General features: G+C 44.0%; 1 protein-coding gene across 6 annotated transcripts in view; it reads right to left on the reverse strand.

The window, feature by feature from the left end:
* Positions 1 to 427: 427 nt before the first annotated feature.
* Positions 428 to 19442, reverse strand: part of DCX (doublecortin) — a 116888-nt gene continuing 97873 nt past the window's right edge. For all 6 annotated transcript variants that reach the window (XM_060756196.2, XM_060756193.2, XM_067471580.1 and 3 more), the window contains exons 6-7: positions 19281 to 19375; positions 428 to 12151 (exon numbers count right to left, since the gene is read on the reverse strand). In XM_060756196.2, coding sequence (XP_060612179.1) covers positions 12095 to 12151; positions 19281 to 19375 — 152 coding nt within the window. In that variant the 3' untranslated portion in view covers positions 428 to 12094. The remainder of the gene's footprint in view (positions 12152 to 19280; positions 19376 to 19442) is intronic.

The following is a 19442-nucleotide window of genomic DNA, read 5'->3' on the forward strand; positions in this document are numbered from 1 at the left end:
AGGAACACTGAACTAGAGCTTCCTAGGAATGTATCCTCTCAAGCAGTGGTTCTCAACCTGGGGTCCGCAGATATTTTTGGCCTACAACTCCCAGAAATCCCAGCCAGTTTACCAGCTGTTAGGATTTCTGTGAGTTTAAGGCCAAAAACATCTGGAGTCCCCAGGTTGAGAACTACTGCTCTCAAGAAATTTGCCAAGTTGTCTAATGCAACTCAATGGTAACTTACAAGGGAATCAAATCTTAAAATTACCTAACAAATTTCTGGGGTGGGGGCATTTTGCCCTAAGCATGGGTATGTGAAACCATGGCTATGGGTTTCACCATTACAGGGCTCTTATCCGTCTTGGAACCAAGACTGATGGTTTCTTGTATATGGTGAGAACAAAGCACCCAGGAAAAGAATAAGCAATAGCCTACAGGCATTACTTCATCTAAGTATTGAAACCAAATTTTATTTTTGGAAAAGGACATTACACACACCTTGCAAATGTACATTTAGATGAGAGAAAACAATGCGCAACAAATACGGAGAGCAAAGTTATAGAGTGGACAGGGCCCTCTGCCGTATGGCATCCAAGCACAGAAACGCTCCGACTGGGCTTCGGGAATGGGTGGAGCACAAGAAGCAGTCGAAACACTTCACAATATTTCACCAGGAGAAGAAAACAGGATAAGTTCTTTGCAGAAAGACACTGAAAAGGGAAGAGACACAAACAAGGGTCCAGAATGCATCCATTTGGGTTTTGTCTTCTCTTCCATTCCAGAAAAGGTGACTGCTTTGTGGGTTGCCTTATTTGTCTGTGTCTTGACTTGTGATCAACACGGGAACCATGCTTACCTCTCAACCCTCTTGGGTCATGAACACCAGTGGAGAGACCGCCATAATTCATTGCATTCCTCCACCATTTCAGTACATTGTATTTTCCCTAACGCACTTCCCAACTGTCCAAGAAATATGTGCGCGAAGGTCTATGAGATTATTTACATCATTACAATTATTTTAAAAAGGCCCACCAACCCCCTCCCCAATTTTTACTGGGCAGAACGCTTTGCAGACATGTATTTCGTGGGTTGGTTGCCATGGAGAGGCAAGATCACGGCAACTCCATTGTCTCAAAGCTCTCATTTAATGGCACAATATGAGAAACTTTTGCAATTGGCATTTAGGCTTTAGTTCTGCCGTTCTCTCCATGTCCACATCTATAAATGAAAAAAAAATCCACCAAAGTGCGAGAGACCGAGGGACAGAAAGAAGCAAAGGGGAAAAAGGGGGAGGCTTAAGCCATGAAATGTCAGCACCATGCATTTACTCTCAAAAGCTTGTTGGCTAGCAAGCGACAATGTCTACAACTACCACCACTATTTGACCTCTGTCAGCTAAGTCTCCTAGTTCTACCGCTAGCTGTGGAATTGAAGCCTTTCTCTCTCTCTGATTTAAATAAAAAAGACCCTTCTCCCCCCACCCCCCACCCCCACTTAAAACGTCAATAAAAAGTTTTATTTATTTTCCTGTACAAGTTGAATGGCACAAAAGGTGGACAGAAAGATCAATGACCCACCACAAATGGAGAACGCAGGTTCAGTTCAAAGAACATGCACACGAGAAAGAGGAGAGCAGAACCGTGGGCTTGGAGCTGCAAGGTATTGCAAAAATGAGACGTTTGGGCCTGGGACCTCCAAAAATGATTGACCAGGGAGGTGGACAATGTCAAGATTCCCCAAGAAGCAGGTGGAGAAAGAAGGTGGATTTCCCCTCACAGGGATGGAGGTGGAACCACTTTCTTCAGGGAGCATCATTGAAACGAGATCTCAGTTCATACCTGAGAATAGTCTGTGACCACCAGTGATGCCATGGTTAGAAGAGAGATGTCATGAAACCACATCATTTCCTAGTCATAGTCTTCCTGAATATGGTGAATACCATCATATTCAGATCTTCTAGAAGCTACTACAATCCCCATGTGACTGAACCTTGAACCACCTTGCAGTGAGGATGTCAGTCCACATGAACCAGTCTCTGGTCCTGGTGGAAAACATGGCTAATCATGGAAGAAACACAAGCATACATGACTGGTAGATCAGGAAAGCAGAGGGTGGATGGACATCCATGTATTCTTGAGTGAGAAGCATCTTTTGAAAATGATAACTGTAAGGATGTTGTAAAGCAACTAACCAAAGCTTGACTATCACCATGTTTGGGGAGGCCCTGAAGCATCCTGCTCCAGTTGCCAAGTTGTGAATCCTTTCCTTCTAGGACAGTGGTTCTCAACCTGGGGTCCCCAGATGTTTTTGGCCTTCAATTCCCAGAAATCTTAACAGCTGGTAAACTGGCTGGGATTTCTGGGAGTTGTAGGACAAAAGCATCTGGGGACCCCAGGTCAAGAACCACTGTTCTAGGACCATGCTGCACAACCTCAGAAAAGGAAAGAACAAAGCAACTAGAGGATGGCCATTTCCCTCCTTAACTCATGTCCCTTCTGTATGGTCATATGTTCAGAATGGGCAGGAGAACATCAACAGCAAGACGGAGGAACTGCACGAAGAACATGCTCAACGGAACACCAAAACTGTTGGCTCTTGGGATTTGGTGCTTTGCGAACATCTAGGTGAGATAACCTTGAATGTCCCACCAGTTCAATCCCAACAGATTACTGATTCTAGAGTGTATACACGTTACTTTTGGAGCCACAACCCTCAGAATCAAGCAGCATGGCCAGAGGGATTCTGAGAGCCATCATCCAAATAACGTAATGTCCACATAACTGATAGACTCACTTCATACAAAATATTGTATCTTCTCTTCATTTTGCCTGATGTCCAGAAGGTGACATAATCTCCATTTGGATGTATGAGCCCTGAATCTAATTGCTCATCTCAGTTAATATAGAGCCATTGCATCAACAACACTAATATTGACATACATGTTGATGCAATGGATCTATTCTAGTTGAGATCAACAACTGGATGGAAGCCAAGCTGTCCCCCATTCAGGTATGTCTGCTCAAATGAGTTCCTCACATTGGACAGTGGTTCAACCCGATATTTTTGAGACTTAGGGAACCCACATCTCCACAAAGTCTCAACCAATGCCAACTTCTTTTGACACTTCAGTCCCACCATTCCCATTGATTAAAAGTTTAAGATGCAGAAAATGCCTGTCAACGAAATGAGGAAAAAACAACATGAAGATCTGCTCAAAGGGACATAGTCTCGATTGGAGGAGAAAATACAGTTCCTAGCTATATATGAACTGTGCAACCTCCTCCCCCGTATATCACATATTACTAAGTTGGAATTTCTTCTAAAGTTAGGAAAAACGCCTGCCAAAGTTAAATATTAAGTGGATCTGTTAGATAAAGATTTTTAAAACTCCCTTAATTTGAATTAACTGTTTTTACAACCACCCATTTGTTAAATATGTCATTTAAAGGAGAAATAAAGGTACCTACCCTGTAAAATACAACGACTTCTACAAAGGACGTGTCCTTCAAGGTTCTGTACAAAGGGCTTAAAGTATGCCAGCTAAACTTTAGACCCCACCTTGACTTTTTTCTTTAACTTCTTTTAAAATTCCCATGCTTTTCTAAAATTCCAACCCCACCTAACACAGAACAATGATAGAAGAAAATACATCGTGGCCTCTTTGTTATATTATATTGCAGCTTTCTTTTTTATGAACGAAGGGGAAAATAATACAAAATCAGCTCAGAAGGTCTCGATAGTAACCTGCCATCCGGTTCCGTTTCAGTTGCCGATTCTCCAAATAGCCATAAATAAAGGATTGATTGATTCTGGGAGGCAGTGCCGGCTCACACAGATGGCACTGGGATATTCCTAGCATTCTTACCATGTCTGCCAATGGAAGGTTTACTTGCAAATAAGAAAATGGGTGAGAGTTAGCCATGCAGCCAACATGAGACACTTCTATGTGTGTGCTCTTCAAAGCTCTGCTTCGTAAGACAAGATATGGAGAAAGAGGAAGGAGGGCAAGAAAGGAAAGAGAACACCCATTTTGATTCAAACAACTCATCTAGAACAGGCATGGGCAAACTTTCTAACTTGGGGGCCACATGGCAGGCCACAGCAAGGTGGACGGGCTGAGAGGGGCTCATCCCCAAGCCCCCTCCCTGCCCTTTCCTCCCCTTCCTCTTCTCTTTCAGAGGCAGAAAGTGAAGGAAAGATGGGAAACATTTGGATCTCAAAAGGGTTGGCCTTGGTCAGGATGAGATGGTGGATGGGAGAGAAAAAGTGTATCCATTTGACCCCGTATTGCCTTCTCCTGATATAGAATCCTAGAGCTGGAAGAGACCCCCAAGGTCCATCCAGTCCAACCCCCTGCCATGTAAGAAGGCACAATCAAAGCATTCCCAGCAGACAGCCTCCGCGAAAAAGCCTCCAGAGAAGGAGATTGCACCACACTCCAAGGCAGGCTATGCCACTCTCCAACAGCTCTTACTCTCAGGAAGTTCTTCTTAATCTTTTCAGTTGAATCTCTTTCCCTGTCATTTGAACCCATTGCTCCCTTGTGCCCTGCTCTCTAGAGCATCAGAAAGTCAGACCCGCCTCTCAATCCGACACCCTTTGAAATTTTGAGACATGATTCTCATGTTCCCTCTCTACCTTCTCTTCTCCCAGGAGGAAAGGAGGAAGGAAAAAGAGAAGGAAGGAAGGAAGGAAGGAAGGAAGGAAGGAAGAGAAGGAGGGTAGGAAAGAAAGGATGAAGGGAATGGCCAGGCATGTAGCCCGGGGGGGGGGGGGGGGCTTGAGGGGCTTCAGTGCCGCCGCCCTCCAAATTCTCATGGTGGTCCACGAGAAGGCATTAGTGGTACATTATTTAAACTGTCTTATTTATTCATATCATGATCTGATCACCTTGCTCAATATATCTCATATGCATGGGGGTATTGGGGGTAACGATACAAAAGGTTTGCTAGGGTAGATCCCCGAATCAAAATCCTGGCTATGGGCCTGGGGATGGTGGGAGGGAAGGGAGTGAGGAAAGAGAGAAGGAAGGAAAGACAAAAGGGAAGGAAGGAAGGAAGGAAGGAAGGAAGGAAGGAGGGAGGGAGGGAGGGAGGGAGGGAGGGAGGGAGGGAGGGAAGGAAGGAATGAAGGAAGGAAGGAAGAGAAGGAGGGAAGGAAGGATAGGATAGGATAGCATAGGATAGGATAGCATAGGATAGGATAGGATAGGATAGGATGGTGAAAGAGTGGAGGGCCTGAGAAAAGAGCCCAAGGAGCTGCACCCAACCCCTGGGCCTGGGTTTACCCATACCTGATCTAGAACAATTTCTCATTTGTAAGATCTGAGAAGATCCAAAACGGAAAGATGGAGCCATACCAGTTGCAAGTCTGATTGATTCAAAGTCATTTCCACTTTAGAATATAGCAAGGACAGTAACATCCAAAAAGAGCCATTCAAGGTGCTAGGTTTAGTGGAGCTGGACAGTTCAGTACCTTGGGCAGCTCTGCTAAACTTCTGACTAAATCTCAGAGCAGTTTACCTCTCTATACTGACACTTAAGTTAGAAGGGAAGCATTGTAGCTCACTGGAAGAAATGTAATGCATTGTCTGGAGCCTAGTGGATGAGGATGCAGATCCAAGGTTGCTACCTGCCTTCCCTGTAACCCTAACACCATCACTTTAAGACAGGCATGGGCAAACTTAAGCTGTTGAGAGGGAAAAGGAAAGGGCCTGAGGCTGTTAGAAATGGTGGGAGTTGAAATCCAAAACACCTGGACGGCCCAAGTTTGCCCACGTCACCTTTAAGAGGTTGCACCACGCCATCTTGTTTTGGAGAATTGGGAATGTTCCAGCAGCCAAGGAAATAAAAACAGATGAAGGTAGAGCAGCCCTCCATGTCTCTCCTCTGTCAGAAGATCCACAAAGTGATGACTTTGCCCTCCTGATAGACAACCTTCCACTGCCTGTAAATGCCAACCAGTAAGGGGAGAAACAGATTCATCTCTTCACTGCTGCACCCTTCTGTTTGAACATTAATCCTTGGATGGATTCACACTACATTCCTAATTCTAATTCCATCTAGATCCTCTTGGCCATTTCAACAATGCAGGACCCAATGCATTCCCTCATTGTCCAAAGCACTCCTGGTAATATTCCTCTTCATTTTGGGAGATGGGAAAATGGTAAATGTGTTGGCCTCTCTTTAAGAAAAAGAGTCATGCTCCCTGTAAAGAACCCTTACCTTTATACTCCCCCTCTATTCTGCCTTGGTTAGACCACACCTGGAATATTGTCCCCAATTCTGGGCACCACAATTGAAGAGATATTGACAAGCTGGAATGTGCCCAGAAGAGGGCAACTAAAATGATCACGGGTCTGGAGAACAAGTCCTATGAGGAGTGGCTTAAAGAGCTGGGAATGTTTAGCCTGAAGAAGAGAAGGTTGAGAGGAGCCATGTATAAATATGTGAGAGGAAGTCATAGGGAGGAGGGAGAAAGCTTGTTTTCTGCTGCTCTAGAGACTAGGACGTGGAACAATGGCTTCAAACTACAAGAAAGGAGATTCCATCTGAACATTAGGAAGAACTTCCTGACTGTGAGAGCCGTTCTCTGCCCCGGAGTATGGTGGAGGCTTCTTCTTTGGAAGCTTTTAAACAGAGGCTGGATGGCCATCTGTCGGGGGTGCTTTGAATGTGATTTTTCTGCTTCTTGGTAGGGGGTTGGACTGGGTGGCCCATGAGGTCTCTTCCAAGGCTATGATTCTATATATATATATATATATATATATATATATATATATAGGTAAACATTGCCTTTTGGCTATAACATCTATCTCGTGTGCTTATTGCATCATGCTGGTTTTGCAATTGTCACCTTCTTTTTGATGAAACATGTCTAGGTTTGGAGGTAAAATATGTGAGCAAGAAAGAGGGGAAGGAAAAGGGAAGTTTGACAGTTGCATTCAGAGGCAAGCATTTGCTTTTAAAGCCTTAGCAGGGGGAACTAGGCTCAGTACTCCATTTTCTCATGTACGCTCTTTCAGCATATAGAGATATATGGAGCACAAATAGCTTTAGGGCAGATGGTGCCATCACACTTCTAGCTTCCCTTTCATTGATAAGTGCTAAACTGAAACTGATTGACTTGAAATATTCACATCTTCCTTTCGATCAGTGTAAAACCTAAGCCAGAAATGAACAGCCATGTAAGTCAAACTTTATAAAGCCCTCTCCTCTCAAACTAGAATGCTGACCCTCACACTAATTTACATCAAATGTATGTATGAACCCACAAACCTGACCCATGACCTCATGAAGATGTACATCCTACAACACTGACCCTCATCTTCCATTATTAGAGTTGCCAGACTGGATATGGGATGGGACTCCAAATATTTTGATTCTGAACAGATGATGTAGCAAGTCAAGTATCTGCACAACTCCATTAGGAAAGAGAAAGGAACTTGTCCTCCTTCATCTTTTGAACTCCAATGATCAACGGCAGTTGTCCCCTCTCAACAGTGGAAGGAGATAATAGCAACAAGATCAGAGCTGAACACCACTGGGTCCCAACATTGAAAGGTGGTGCTTGCAACTGATAGTTGGATATGGATGATTCAGGAGGAAAGTCACTTCAATTCTATGTATTGTGGAAGGCTTTCATGGCTGGAATCACTGGGTTGTTGTAGGTTTTTCGGGCTATATGGCCATGTTCTAGAACAGTGGTTCTCAACCTGTGGGTCCCCAGATGTTTTGGCCTTCAATTCCCAGAAATCGTAAGAGCTGGTAAACTGGCTGGGATTTCTGGGAGTTGTAGGCCAAAACACATGGGGACCCACAGGTTGAGAACCACTGTTCTAGAAGCATTCTCTCCTGATGTTTTGAGACCTCACAACCTCTGAGGATGCTTCCCATAGATGCAGGCCAAACGTCAGGAGAGAATGCTTCTAGAACATGGCCATATAGCCCAAAAAACCCACAACAACCCACTTCAACTCTGCTTGGTAGAGCTTTATGTACCTTGTCCCGCTCCAAGATCTGCTAAGATTCAGAGGTCCTTGAGACCCAACCCATGTTCAACTTGGCAACCCTATCCATAATGCAGCAAAACAGGCCAATGTCAAAGCATCCCCTTTTGCTAGAAGATATGGAGAAACCACCGTTTTGGAGAGCAATTGCAGCTGCTAGGAATGAGGACACCATCCCACCTTGTACATACCCGACGTGAAGCATATGAGAAATGCACCACGTCATATCATATCTTGGGCTGAGTGTTGGAGCTGAACACAGCTAGAATTGTGTGGTGCACTGCTATTCGGCATGCATTTTATTTCTTTGTACAAAGATTCATGCAACATCAACTATACAAGCAGTTTTACATCCGACATGATTACTGATTTTTCTACCTACAGTTCAAGAAACTTTTTTACCTGAAGAATAGCTTCGAAAACCTGGGAGTCTGGTCCTTTACCCTGTTTTGCGTTTGTGGCTTTTGAATGGCTTTTCTTTTCCTTGTGGAAAAAAGAACCTTCACTTGCGTTTCACCAGGCCTCTCCAGTCTTCCATAGACTAGGCCTTTCTGCTTGGCAATGCAACGTGTGACAACAGGAACCCTTGCAAAAGCCTTGACCCTCCATTTTCTCTTTTCCAGAAGAGCAATGAGCACATCGGCACACATTGGGCGAGGGTCCAGGCTTCTTGGTTCAGAGATGCCACCACTAAGTGCAATTGAAGGGACATGCTTCTAAGCTGCAAAGAAATGTAGTGTCCATGGGAAAAGGGGGAACCTACTCCATGTAAACAATAATCTACTTAACTATAGAAGAATTAAAAAAATGCTGTTGGAATGGACCAAAAGTCCATCTCATCCAACGTTCCATATTCCAACAGAGGCCAGCTTCTGGAAAATCTTACAATTAGGGGACGAAGGCAGGGTTCTCCCCCATAAGTTGTTCCCAGCCTTTGGCATTCAGAGACATGTTCCATTTAGCTATCAGGGTGAACAGCAAACAACCGAGTTTTTGTCTCCTGTGAACTCAATGGAGCATGGAGTACAACATTCAAAAGACTCTACAGTACAGTTGCCATCTGAACAGACTCCATCCTGAGGACTTGCACCAGAAGAGCCATCCAATGGACAGGACCCAAGTGTGTGCAATGTCTGTTTGGGGCAGAGGAGGGCAGGGGAGGGAGTCAGGATGTTCTTGAGCCTTGCTCAGTTCAATACGGACCCGTTGCTTCTTAAACAACGACAGCTTGGGTTGGATGTGACCTACAGACACGGGGTGGAGTATCATTCCTGTAACTCCTCCATATTATTATAACACCGGTACTATTGCAAAGTCCTGCCTGATCAACCAGGAGAAAATAGCTAAGTGCATGGTCTCTGGTCAGGTTCGAAGGACAGATTATGAGGGTCCTTCAAGACAGGGAGAAGACCGACCATCATTGGAGGGAAGTTGGAGCAAGGCATATTTCCAAGTTGACTGGAGTGTGGCCTTCGCAGGTCACAACCGATGCTACATGGATGTCCCTTCAGAGCCTCGTCTGGGTACAGTGGCCCCATTGCCTGCTGTTGGGGGTGGGGGGCAGGATCAGTGAGCCTACAGGGCTTCCCTACTTCTGAACCTGCTGGCCTTAAAAACTCACTGTGCACATGGAGAGGTTCAATGTCAGAACCATCTGGTGGGAATGCCTTCTAAGATATAATCCCAGGAAGCCATTGGTGGACTTGATGGGTGCCTATGTCTTTGTCAACACAGCCCTGAGGAGATGGGAGCACACCTCCTCACCAGAGGACCCCCAAAGTATGGACGGCATTCTCAACAGGACACACGAAGCCTGCCTCCCATCCCTCCCCGTGAGGTAGAGAAATATTACTGTCCCTATTTGACAGATAAGGTAAATTGAGGCACCAAGAAATGAAAGAGACCTGCTCCAATTCATACAACACATCTGCCAGATTTCAAACACACATCGGGGAACTCTTCTAGAGTTGTGTCCCTGTGCTTTGCCCTCAAGGCCAGTCGTCTCTAGGAGGGATCTGACCAGGAACGTAACATGAATGCTGACTCGTCCAAAGTGACATTTCCCTATATAGTAGGCCAAATGACAACATAGTTGCTCAAGAACTCTAGATCTTAACAGTTTGGTAGAGCAACACGAGCTCTTGGGATGAAGGCTGTCGGTTAACGTCAGCCATTGGGCACATCCAATCATTAAACCTGGCTGATTTACATTGTCACCATAATGAATCTCAAAGATGCCAGTGGCAAAAAAAATATGCAAGGATGAATCACCAATCGACACATAACAATTTGGAGAAATAGCCGTGCTCAGTTTTCCTCTCAAAAGTCCATTGAGTAGACCAGCAATAAGCAGTGTTACTCCAGGATTCGTCTCATTCTTTTCTTCATGCCTTTCCACTTGGAATAAATGGACAAAGGCAGCCCACAAAGGAAAACCCACCAAAAAAAATCACAAAAGGAAAACACTAAAAAAAAAATTCCAGAAAACACACAGTTGCCTTAATACATTCTAAACGCACAATAGGTTGCAAAGAAATCTAACGCAGAGCATCGACACAGCCCCAAAGATTGGCTTGTATAGTATTGCTCTGATTTCATTTTGCCAATGTACCCAAAGTTTATTCTCCATAATAATAATAATAATAATAATAATAATAATAATAATAAGGAATAAGGTAAGATGAACCAGTTGGTGCCTCTAGCCAGGCCTGGGGGGAAAATGACCAATTATGTACAAAACTGTGAATTTTGCATCAGTTGTGATGAAAGCTTGAAAAGACCCTTTCGGCCTCTCATTGTATTAAAATGTGTCATTCCTTTAAGATAAAATACTGCATTGTGAACGTCCTCAGAGTTCTACAGCCTTATATTGTTAGGATGACAGTAATATAGAAAAAAGGAAAGTGTAATAATGTTCAAAAATACTCTCAAAAACAAACCACACAGAATGGATTGCAATATCCCTTCTCCACCGACAATTCAAGCCCTTCCCTGTTTGCTGTGTCATCCTGGTCTCATTTTGGCAGTGACTTCTTAACAACGTCTTGGAATGATCTTGGAATTTTTTTTGTATCTTTGTTATTTTTTTTAAAAGCAAAAGAAAGTCACCAGCTTTTGTTTAAAAGGGAGCCTAAAGTATTGGCTCTTTTTTTTTTCCAAAACGTAGCTAAAAGTATTTGCTTTCCTCTATAAAATCACTATAAAAGTCTAGTGATTCCTGGTTATTTAAAAAAATTGAACCCCAAGGTATCGTAAAAGAGAGCTGAAAGCAAAATGCTCACAGTGTTTTCAGTGTTGGCTGTTTACAAGGCATTCACCATTTCCACAGAGATAGAGGGATACCATTCCTCCATTCAAGTAACTTCATATTAACCGGGCTGGTTTCTATGATCAGTCATATTTAATATTTACACTCTTGTTAAAATCCCACATAGTCTTGGCAGAGCATTAAAATGTACGCCAGCATCCAGTTTTGACTACTGTTACGACATTTCACTTTTGATACTCTCTAATCCTCCTGGTGCGGAAAACTAAGCCAAATAATGGACTTTTCTCCCATGGGCCATGAATAAATTAGGATCAGGGGTTGAAGGAAGGGTTAAACTCAGAGACATCACTTTGGAAACAGATTATTATTATTATTATTTGCAGAGTTGCTGGTATCCATTGGTTTTTGGAAAATGTGCTGGTGGTAGGACCTGTTTCCCTCTCGGCCTACGGACAGAATTACGACGTTTGCTAAAAGAAGAATAGTAAAAAAAAGGGAGGGAAATGTGACTGGAGCTACAGACATAAAGTCAGGCATGGAGGAAGATGGGAGCATGAACTCATTGGCTTCCTATGGCCAGTAACAGTCATTTCCTTTCCTATGAAGTTACTCGGACAGTTGGCATCCCTTTATCTCCATGGGTGGGCAAGTGTTGACTTTGTGGCACAGAGGAGGAATAAAACCGTAGGAGGAAATGAAGGGGGGAAAAGACATAACTTTTGTGTCCTTGGATTGATTGGCAAGCACCAATGACCTCTCTGCTTCGTTTGGCAGAAGTGCTGCTCGTGGTATCTAAAAGAGAGTGTGTACGAGGGACACGGGGAGCAGGGTCCCTTTACATGGAATCTCCCAGGGAATCCGAGTCATCCAAGGATAGAGGCAGGTACAAGTCCTGTAAGAAGAAAGGGGAAAGTGTTAACACCCACAAAAGGACAGAGTCTGGAGCACCACTTGCTGCTGCTGCTGCTTTGTGCCTTCAGGTTGTTTTGGATTAAAGACTACCATAGACAGAGTAAGAGAGAGAGAGATGAGAGAAAGAGAAAGATGGTAGGCAGCTGGATGGATGGACAGATGGATAGACAGATAGATGGCCGGGAGGGCCTTCGCACAGTTAAAACTTGTGCGCCAGCTGTGACCATATCTCATGAAGTCCGACTAGAGCATGGTGGTCCACGCCTTAGTTACCTCTAGACTGGACTACTGCAATGCACTCTACATAGGGCTACCCTTGAGGACGGCCCGAAAATTACAACTTGTCCAACGTTCGGTAGCCAGATGAATAACTGGGCTAGTTATAGGGAGCGGTCAACTCCCATGTTTAAGGAGATCCACTGGCTGCCGTTTATTTTCCGGTCCCAATTCAAGGTACAGGTTATCACCTATTTGTGTGTCATTGTTGTTCCACTGTATTAAAGGCACTAAATGTTTGTCTATCTGTGTATGTTGTAATAGGCTCTGTCCCCTAGGGGAGATAGACAGGAACATTATTATTATTATTATTATTATTATTATTATTATTATTAGGAAGGTTGCATTGTTTTAGGAGCCCCCGGTAGCGCAGTGGGTTAAAGTGCTGAGCTTGTTGACCGAAAGGTCACAGGTTCGATTCCAGGGAGTGGCGTGAGCTTCCGCTGTCAGCCCTAACTTCTGCCAACCTAGCAGTTTGAAAACATGCAAATGTAAGTAGATCAATAGGTAGTGCTCTGGCGGGAAGGTAACGGCGCTCCATGCAGTCATGCTGGCCACATGACCTTGGAGGTGTCTATGGACAATGCTGGCTCTTCAGCTTAGAAATGGAGATGAGCACCACACCCCAGTCAGAAATGACTGGACTTAATGTCAGGGGACAACCTTTACCTATCTTTAACCTGCATTGTTTTAAACGTATTCAGCCACTTTGAGTCTTGTTTGGAAGGGGAAAGTGGGAAATAATAATAATAATAATAATAATAATAATAATAGTATCAGCCCTACTTTATCTTTCAAGTGAAACATGGATAGAGCTGGAAGGAGAATTATCCAGACAATGACAAATTCAGCATGAGCAATATGTAATGCATACGTAGCAATCCTTATCTGAGGCCTATGTGGCCCTGACTTCTGGCTGTTGGCCTCGTTGGCACACCATATTGCAGGTACAGCATTGCTAGCATAGGGCAAATGACAGAGTTCAGCCAGTAATACAGGCCGTGGGGAGATGTCAGCTTTCGTCAAGATGGAGTTTAGTGGGCTCATTAAAAGAGATCAGGATGCAGCTGAATCTTTAATTTTTATTTCATGCCAACGCAGGGTTGCCATGGAGAGGGTTCCTGAACCTTTAATGCTGGTGTAGAAAAGCGAGTTTGAGCACGTATTTTTCCTACCTAGTTTCATGATAAGCAACACCTGCTGAAATGTTCTTTTCTACAAAAGTATTAAATTGGAAGGAGGCTCCCCGGGCTGGTAGGTGTGGAGATGAGGGACTGCTTCAATCTGAGTGTTGACAGTTGGCTGCTGGAGGTGCCATTTGGTCCAGCAACATTTTTTTCATTCTATTGTTTTGACTGCAATTGATCAGATAGAGAAAAGATACAGTCAACTGCAACTGGAGTGGATCCATTGAAGAACTGAATGCTACTCTATGTTGACTCACCATTCAACCCTCGGATTGTCATTGCTTGACACTACTTCGGACTCAGAGATAGAATTCAGGCCACTGTCATTTTTGCAAAATATATTTTGTGCAAATTCCAGCAGTTTGACACAAACACGTATTTTCTGCAATTATTTTACAGAAATGAACGTTTCCCAAAACCATCTTCAAAATGAAAACAAAGAAGTCATTAAAGAAGCATTCAAAATAGTGCCCAGTGGGAAGAAAACATTGTATCATCGAAGGCTTTCATGGGCAGAATCATTCTCTCCTGACATTTTGCTTGCATCTATGGCAAGCATCGTTAGAAGTTGTGAGATCTGTTAAAAACTATTGAAATTCACAAGCATGTGGACAATTTCAACAGAAAGGACGAAACCACGAAAATGGACAAAATCTGGCTACCTTACTTACTTTACTTATTTACTATTATTCATTTACTATACTTGTATACCACCTTTCTCAGACTATCAGCGACTCAAGGCGGTACTATCCTACTCGTTGTTTGAGTAGGATAGTCTTCCAGGATCAGTATTCTGCTGGGTGCGTAGGTGACCGTGGAGCCCTATTCTTGATCTGCATCTTCTCCCACAGTGAGGGCATTGGTTTCCAGGTGGAAGGCAGTCCCGGTCAGGGTTGGCTTGACACGCCTTCCTCTTGGTACGTTTCTCTCTTTCACCCTCCATTTGTGCCTCTTCAAATTCTACAGCACTGCTGGTCACAGCTGACCTCCAGCTGAAGCATTCAAGGGCCAGGGCTTCCCAGTTCTCAGTGTCTATGCCAGAGTTTTTAAGGTTGGCTTTGAGCCCATCTCCAAATCTCTTTTCCTGTCCATTCCATTTTCTGTTCTTGAGTTCAGAGTAGAGCAACTGCTTTGGGAGATGGTGGTTGGGCATCCGGACAACGTGGCTGGTCCAGCGGAGTTGATGGCAGAGGAACATCGCTTCAATGCTGGTGGTCTTTGCTTCTTCCAGCACACTGACAGTTGTCTGCTTGTCTTCCCAAGAGATTTACAGGATTTTCCAGAGGCAACGCTGATGGAATCGTCCCAGGAGTTGTATGTGACGTCTGTAGATAGTCCACGTCTCATAGGCATATAGCAGGGTTGGCAGGACAATAGCTTTACAAACAAGCACCTTGGTATCCCTATGGATGTCCCGGTCCTCAAACACTCTCTGCTTCATTCGGAAAAATGCTGCACTCGCAGAGCTCAGGTGGTGTTGTATTTCAGTGACAATGTTGACTTTTGTGGAGAGGTGGCTGTCAAGGTAGTGGAAATGGTCAACATTAAGTTGTATTTCTGGCATTGGAGAGGGATTGGCTGGTGACTGCTGGAAGAGTACTTTGGTTTTCTCAATGTTCAATGACAGGCTGAGCTTCTCGTATGCTTCTGCAAAGGTGTTTAGTGTAGCTTGTAGGTCTTCTTCTGAATGTGCACAGATGACATTGTCATCAGCATATTGGAGTTCTATAACATGTTGTTGTAACCTTGGTTTTGGCTTTCAGTCTGCTGAAGTTAAATAGCTTGCCATCTGTCCAATAGATGATTTACACTCCGGTGGGAAGCTTGCCATCAACAAGATGAAGTATCATAGTGATGAAGATGGAAAATAAGGTTGGGGCAATAACACATCCCTGTTTAACACCTGATTCCACCTTAAATGGGTCACTTTGGGAGCCACTGAAGTCCAAGACTGTTGCCATCATGTCATGGAGGAACCGCAGGATGTTCACAAATTTGATAGGGCACCCAATTTTTTGGAGAATGGTCCAGAGAGCACTACGATTCACTGTGTCAAATGCCTTTGCAAGATCATGGCCGTACAACCCAGAAAACTCACAACCACCCATTGGAAATATTCCATCAACTTCATTCTGGTCATACATCCTAACCTGATGAGTGGTTCACACACTATATTTCTTTATGTGGCGCATCCACCAATGTTTGCATTGACTGGAACAAAAGTGTTGTGTAAACTGACTCTCAAATAAACAGCAGGCGCTTGAATTCATGGCAACACAAAATGCAACGCCTTTCAAAACCCTAATTGTGTTTCTGCACCAGTTGGCTGTCTGTAGGAAACTTTTTATATCATCTCAATGAGATACAAAGAAGTCAAATCCTGGGGAACTTTTATAGCTTTCTGAATGGATCAATAACCAAAGTGTTGGTTCGGGAGCAAAGATCTCCTTTGAGTAGAGACTGCCGCTAACAAGGATGGAAATCAATGGTCCTATTTTGAGCCTTTAAGATGTTTCCGCATTAGTCATTTTAGTCCAAGGATCCCAGTGCTTCATTTGACAGGTGGCTTTGAGGAAAGTGTAGCAACAATAATAATCATCATCATGATAATAATGCTGCACTGGGATACCATGCTGTTGCTCCATTCACTGGCAAACCCAAAAAGGAAGGCTTGACTTTCTAACTATTCTCCCACTGTTTTTCTTCAGTGTTTCATTCATATGCCATCTCAACCCCTCCGCTGTCGGATTCAAGAGAGATTCATATGCTGCAAGTTGTGAAAATGGTCCCATATTATGATATCCTCATACGATCAGTGCAGTTTGACACAACTTTAATGGTTATGGCTCAAACGTGGACTGTCTGCAGACGTCACACTCAACTCCTGGAACAATTCCATCAGCAATGCTTCCGAAAAATCCTACAAATCTCTTGGGAAGACAGGCGGAGAAATGTCAACATGCTGGAAGAAGCAAAACCACCAGCATTGAAGTGATGCTCCTACGCCATCAACTCTGCTGGACTGGCCATGTTGTCTAAATGCCCGATCACTGTCTCCCAAAGCAGTTACTATACTCCCAACTCAAGAACAGGAAACTTAATGTTGGTGGACAGGATAAGAGATTTCAAGATGGGCTTGAAATCCAACTTTTGGTCCAACTTATCTATTTGAATGTATCTCTCCTTATGAACCACCTAGGATGTTAAGATCTTCTGGGGAGGCTCTGCTCTCGCTCCCACCATCTTTGCAGATGCATTGGTGGGGACGAGAGAAAGGGCCTTCTCAGCGGTGGCCCCTCAACTGTGGAACACCCTGCCTAGAGATATAAGATTGGCTCCCTCCCTCCTGACTTCTCAAAAAAAAAAAAGAGAGATGAAAACCTGGCTTTTTGAGCAGGCCTTCCCAAATAAGGCATAGCTAAATGGAATTATGTAATTACTTGATAATGCAATGGAATAGTGATTTGACATGGAGATGCTCACGGTAATATTTTAAGGCTTTTTCAGTTTTTATATTTCATTGCTATTCTGTTAAAAACAATATGCTATTGTTTTTAACAGAATTTCCTAATTGTTTTTACTTGTTATAATTGTTGAGGTATTGAATAGTTGCCAATTTGTGAACCGCTCCAAGTCGCCTCTGGGCTGAGAGGGGCGGTATATAAATATACTAAATAAATAAATAGCAAAAAAAATCAACCTTAAAAAACTGTGGCATAGACACCGAAATGGGAAGACCTGGCCCTTGCGCATTCTAACTGGAGGTCAGCTGTGACCAGCAGTGCTGCAGAATTTGAAGAGGCACGAATGGAGGGTGAAAGGGAGAAACGTGCCAAGAGGAAGGCACGTCAAGTCAACCCTGACCGGGACTGCCTTCCACCTCCTCACTGCGGGAGAACATGCGGATCAAAAACGGCTCCACAGCCACATATGGACCAACTGCCAAGACACAACACTTGGAGGACCAACATCCGCAGGCTACGAGGGATCGCCTAAGTAAGTAAGTGGTTCAACGCAATGGTTTCATGGGAGTTGTCGTCTACACAGTCTTCAGCCTTCTCTGCTAAAGAGTGCTGGTGTCTCCCTAAACTACGTCTCCCAGGACTGCAAGGGAAGCACAAATGGTCCCGCTTGGCTAGTATATGCCAAAGATCTAGAACAGGTATGGGGAAACTTCGGCCTTCCAGGTGTTTTGGATTTCAACTCGCACAACTCCTGGCAACCAGCTGAGGGGGGAAAGGAAGGGCCTGAGACCAGGTCCAAAACACCTGGAGGGCTGAAGTCTCCCCATACCTGATCTAGAAGCAAAAGGAATTGCAGCAGGGAATAGGCCAAAGCCCTTCCTCAGACTGAAAAGTCCTGGCCCTTGATCACTCTAACTGGAGGTCAGCTTTGACCAGCAGTGCTGCAGTATTTGAAGAGCCTAGAGTGTACAATATGATGTGCTTTGGTAGAAATGGAAACCCATCATCCCCATCTTTCACTTGACCCTCTAGCTGAGAGCTGCAGTACCACCATTTTGCCATTGATGGTGGCAGCGCTATAGGTAACAACTAGGCCTGGGCGGTTTCGTTCGTTAATTTTGTAATTCGTTAAATATTCGTTATTTTTAGAAATTACAAAACTATTACAAAACATATTTTCAAACCCGGAAGTGTTTTTAAATATCGAAACGGCATCCTCCATCTTTTTTACGGGCTTCCGCCCGTTTCGGAAATGCCGTTTTAGGGATGGAGGATGCTGGGTGCGCTGGGAGCCAATCCTGCGCTCCCAAGCACCGTGGCTGATTGTGATTGGGCGGGCTGCCCTTTAAAAGCGGCTCCGCATGGCCGCATTGCTCATTGCTGGGGAAGGCGAGGAGACGGGAGGTTCGGGAGGGAGGCTTGGCTTTGCTTGCATTCATTCATTGCTTGCATTCATTCATTCATTCCCTGGGCTGGGAGCAGCGGGGAGGCTTTGCCGTTCGCTCCACAACAGGGCAAGCATTTTTAAATATTTCTGAAAAATATCTTTCTTTTATTCTTAAAAAAATTCAAAAAATATTCTAAAAAAAGAAAAGACCCTTGTGTACCTGTGTGTGTAAGTTTGTCCCTGTCCTGTGGCTGTGTTCGCTCCACAACAGGGCAAGCATTGTTAATTTTCCATTTTTAAATATTTCTGAAAAATATCTTTCTTTTATTCTTCAAAAAATATTCTAAAAAAAAGAAAAGACCCTTGTGTGCCTGTGTGTGTGAGTTTGTCCCTGTCCTGTGGCTGTGTTTGCTCCACAACAGGGCAAGCATTGTTAATTTTCCATTTTTAAATATTTCTGATAAATATTTCTTTTTTAACGAATCGATTCGTTGCCACCTTAACGAATCGACCCCCGTCTTCATAACGAAGTTTCAGAGGTGATTTGCGCATGCGCGGGGGGTCCGCCATCTTAACGAATCGATTCGTTAATATTAACGAAATTTCGTAAATACTGAACTTTTTTAAAGGAAAGTTTTGTAATTATTTTAAATATCGAAACGCAAAAACCCCCCAAATACAAATCGATTTTAGAAACAAATGTTTGTGTTGTTAACCAGGCCTAGTAACAACCAGGCATCCCCAGTAATGCAGTGAACAGGTAGAAGATTTAGTAAGGTATAAGAAACGTAATACCTTGTGCTTACGGAGGCTCCCTGGGCTGGTAGGTGTGGAGATGGGGGACTGCTTCGATTTGGGTGTCGACAGCTGGCTGCTGGAGGTGCCATTTGCTATTCCAAAAGAGAGAGAGACCAGCAATGAGAGAAGACCAGCATCAAGTTAGAAAAGTGTTTATAT

This window comes from Anolis sagrei, chromosome 10 (genome assembly GCF_037176765.1).
Source record: "Anolis sagrei isolate rAnoSag1 chromosome 10, rAnoSag1.mat, whole genome shotgun sequence".
Classification (NCBI taxonomy): Eukaryota; Metazoa; Chordata; class Lepidosauria; order Squamata; family Dactyloidae; genus Anolis; species Anolis sagrei.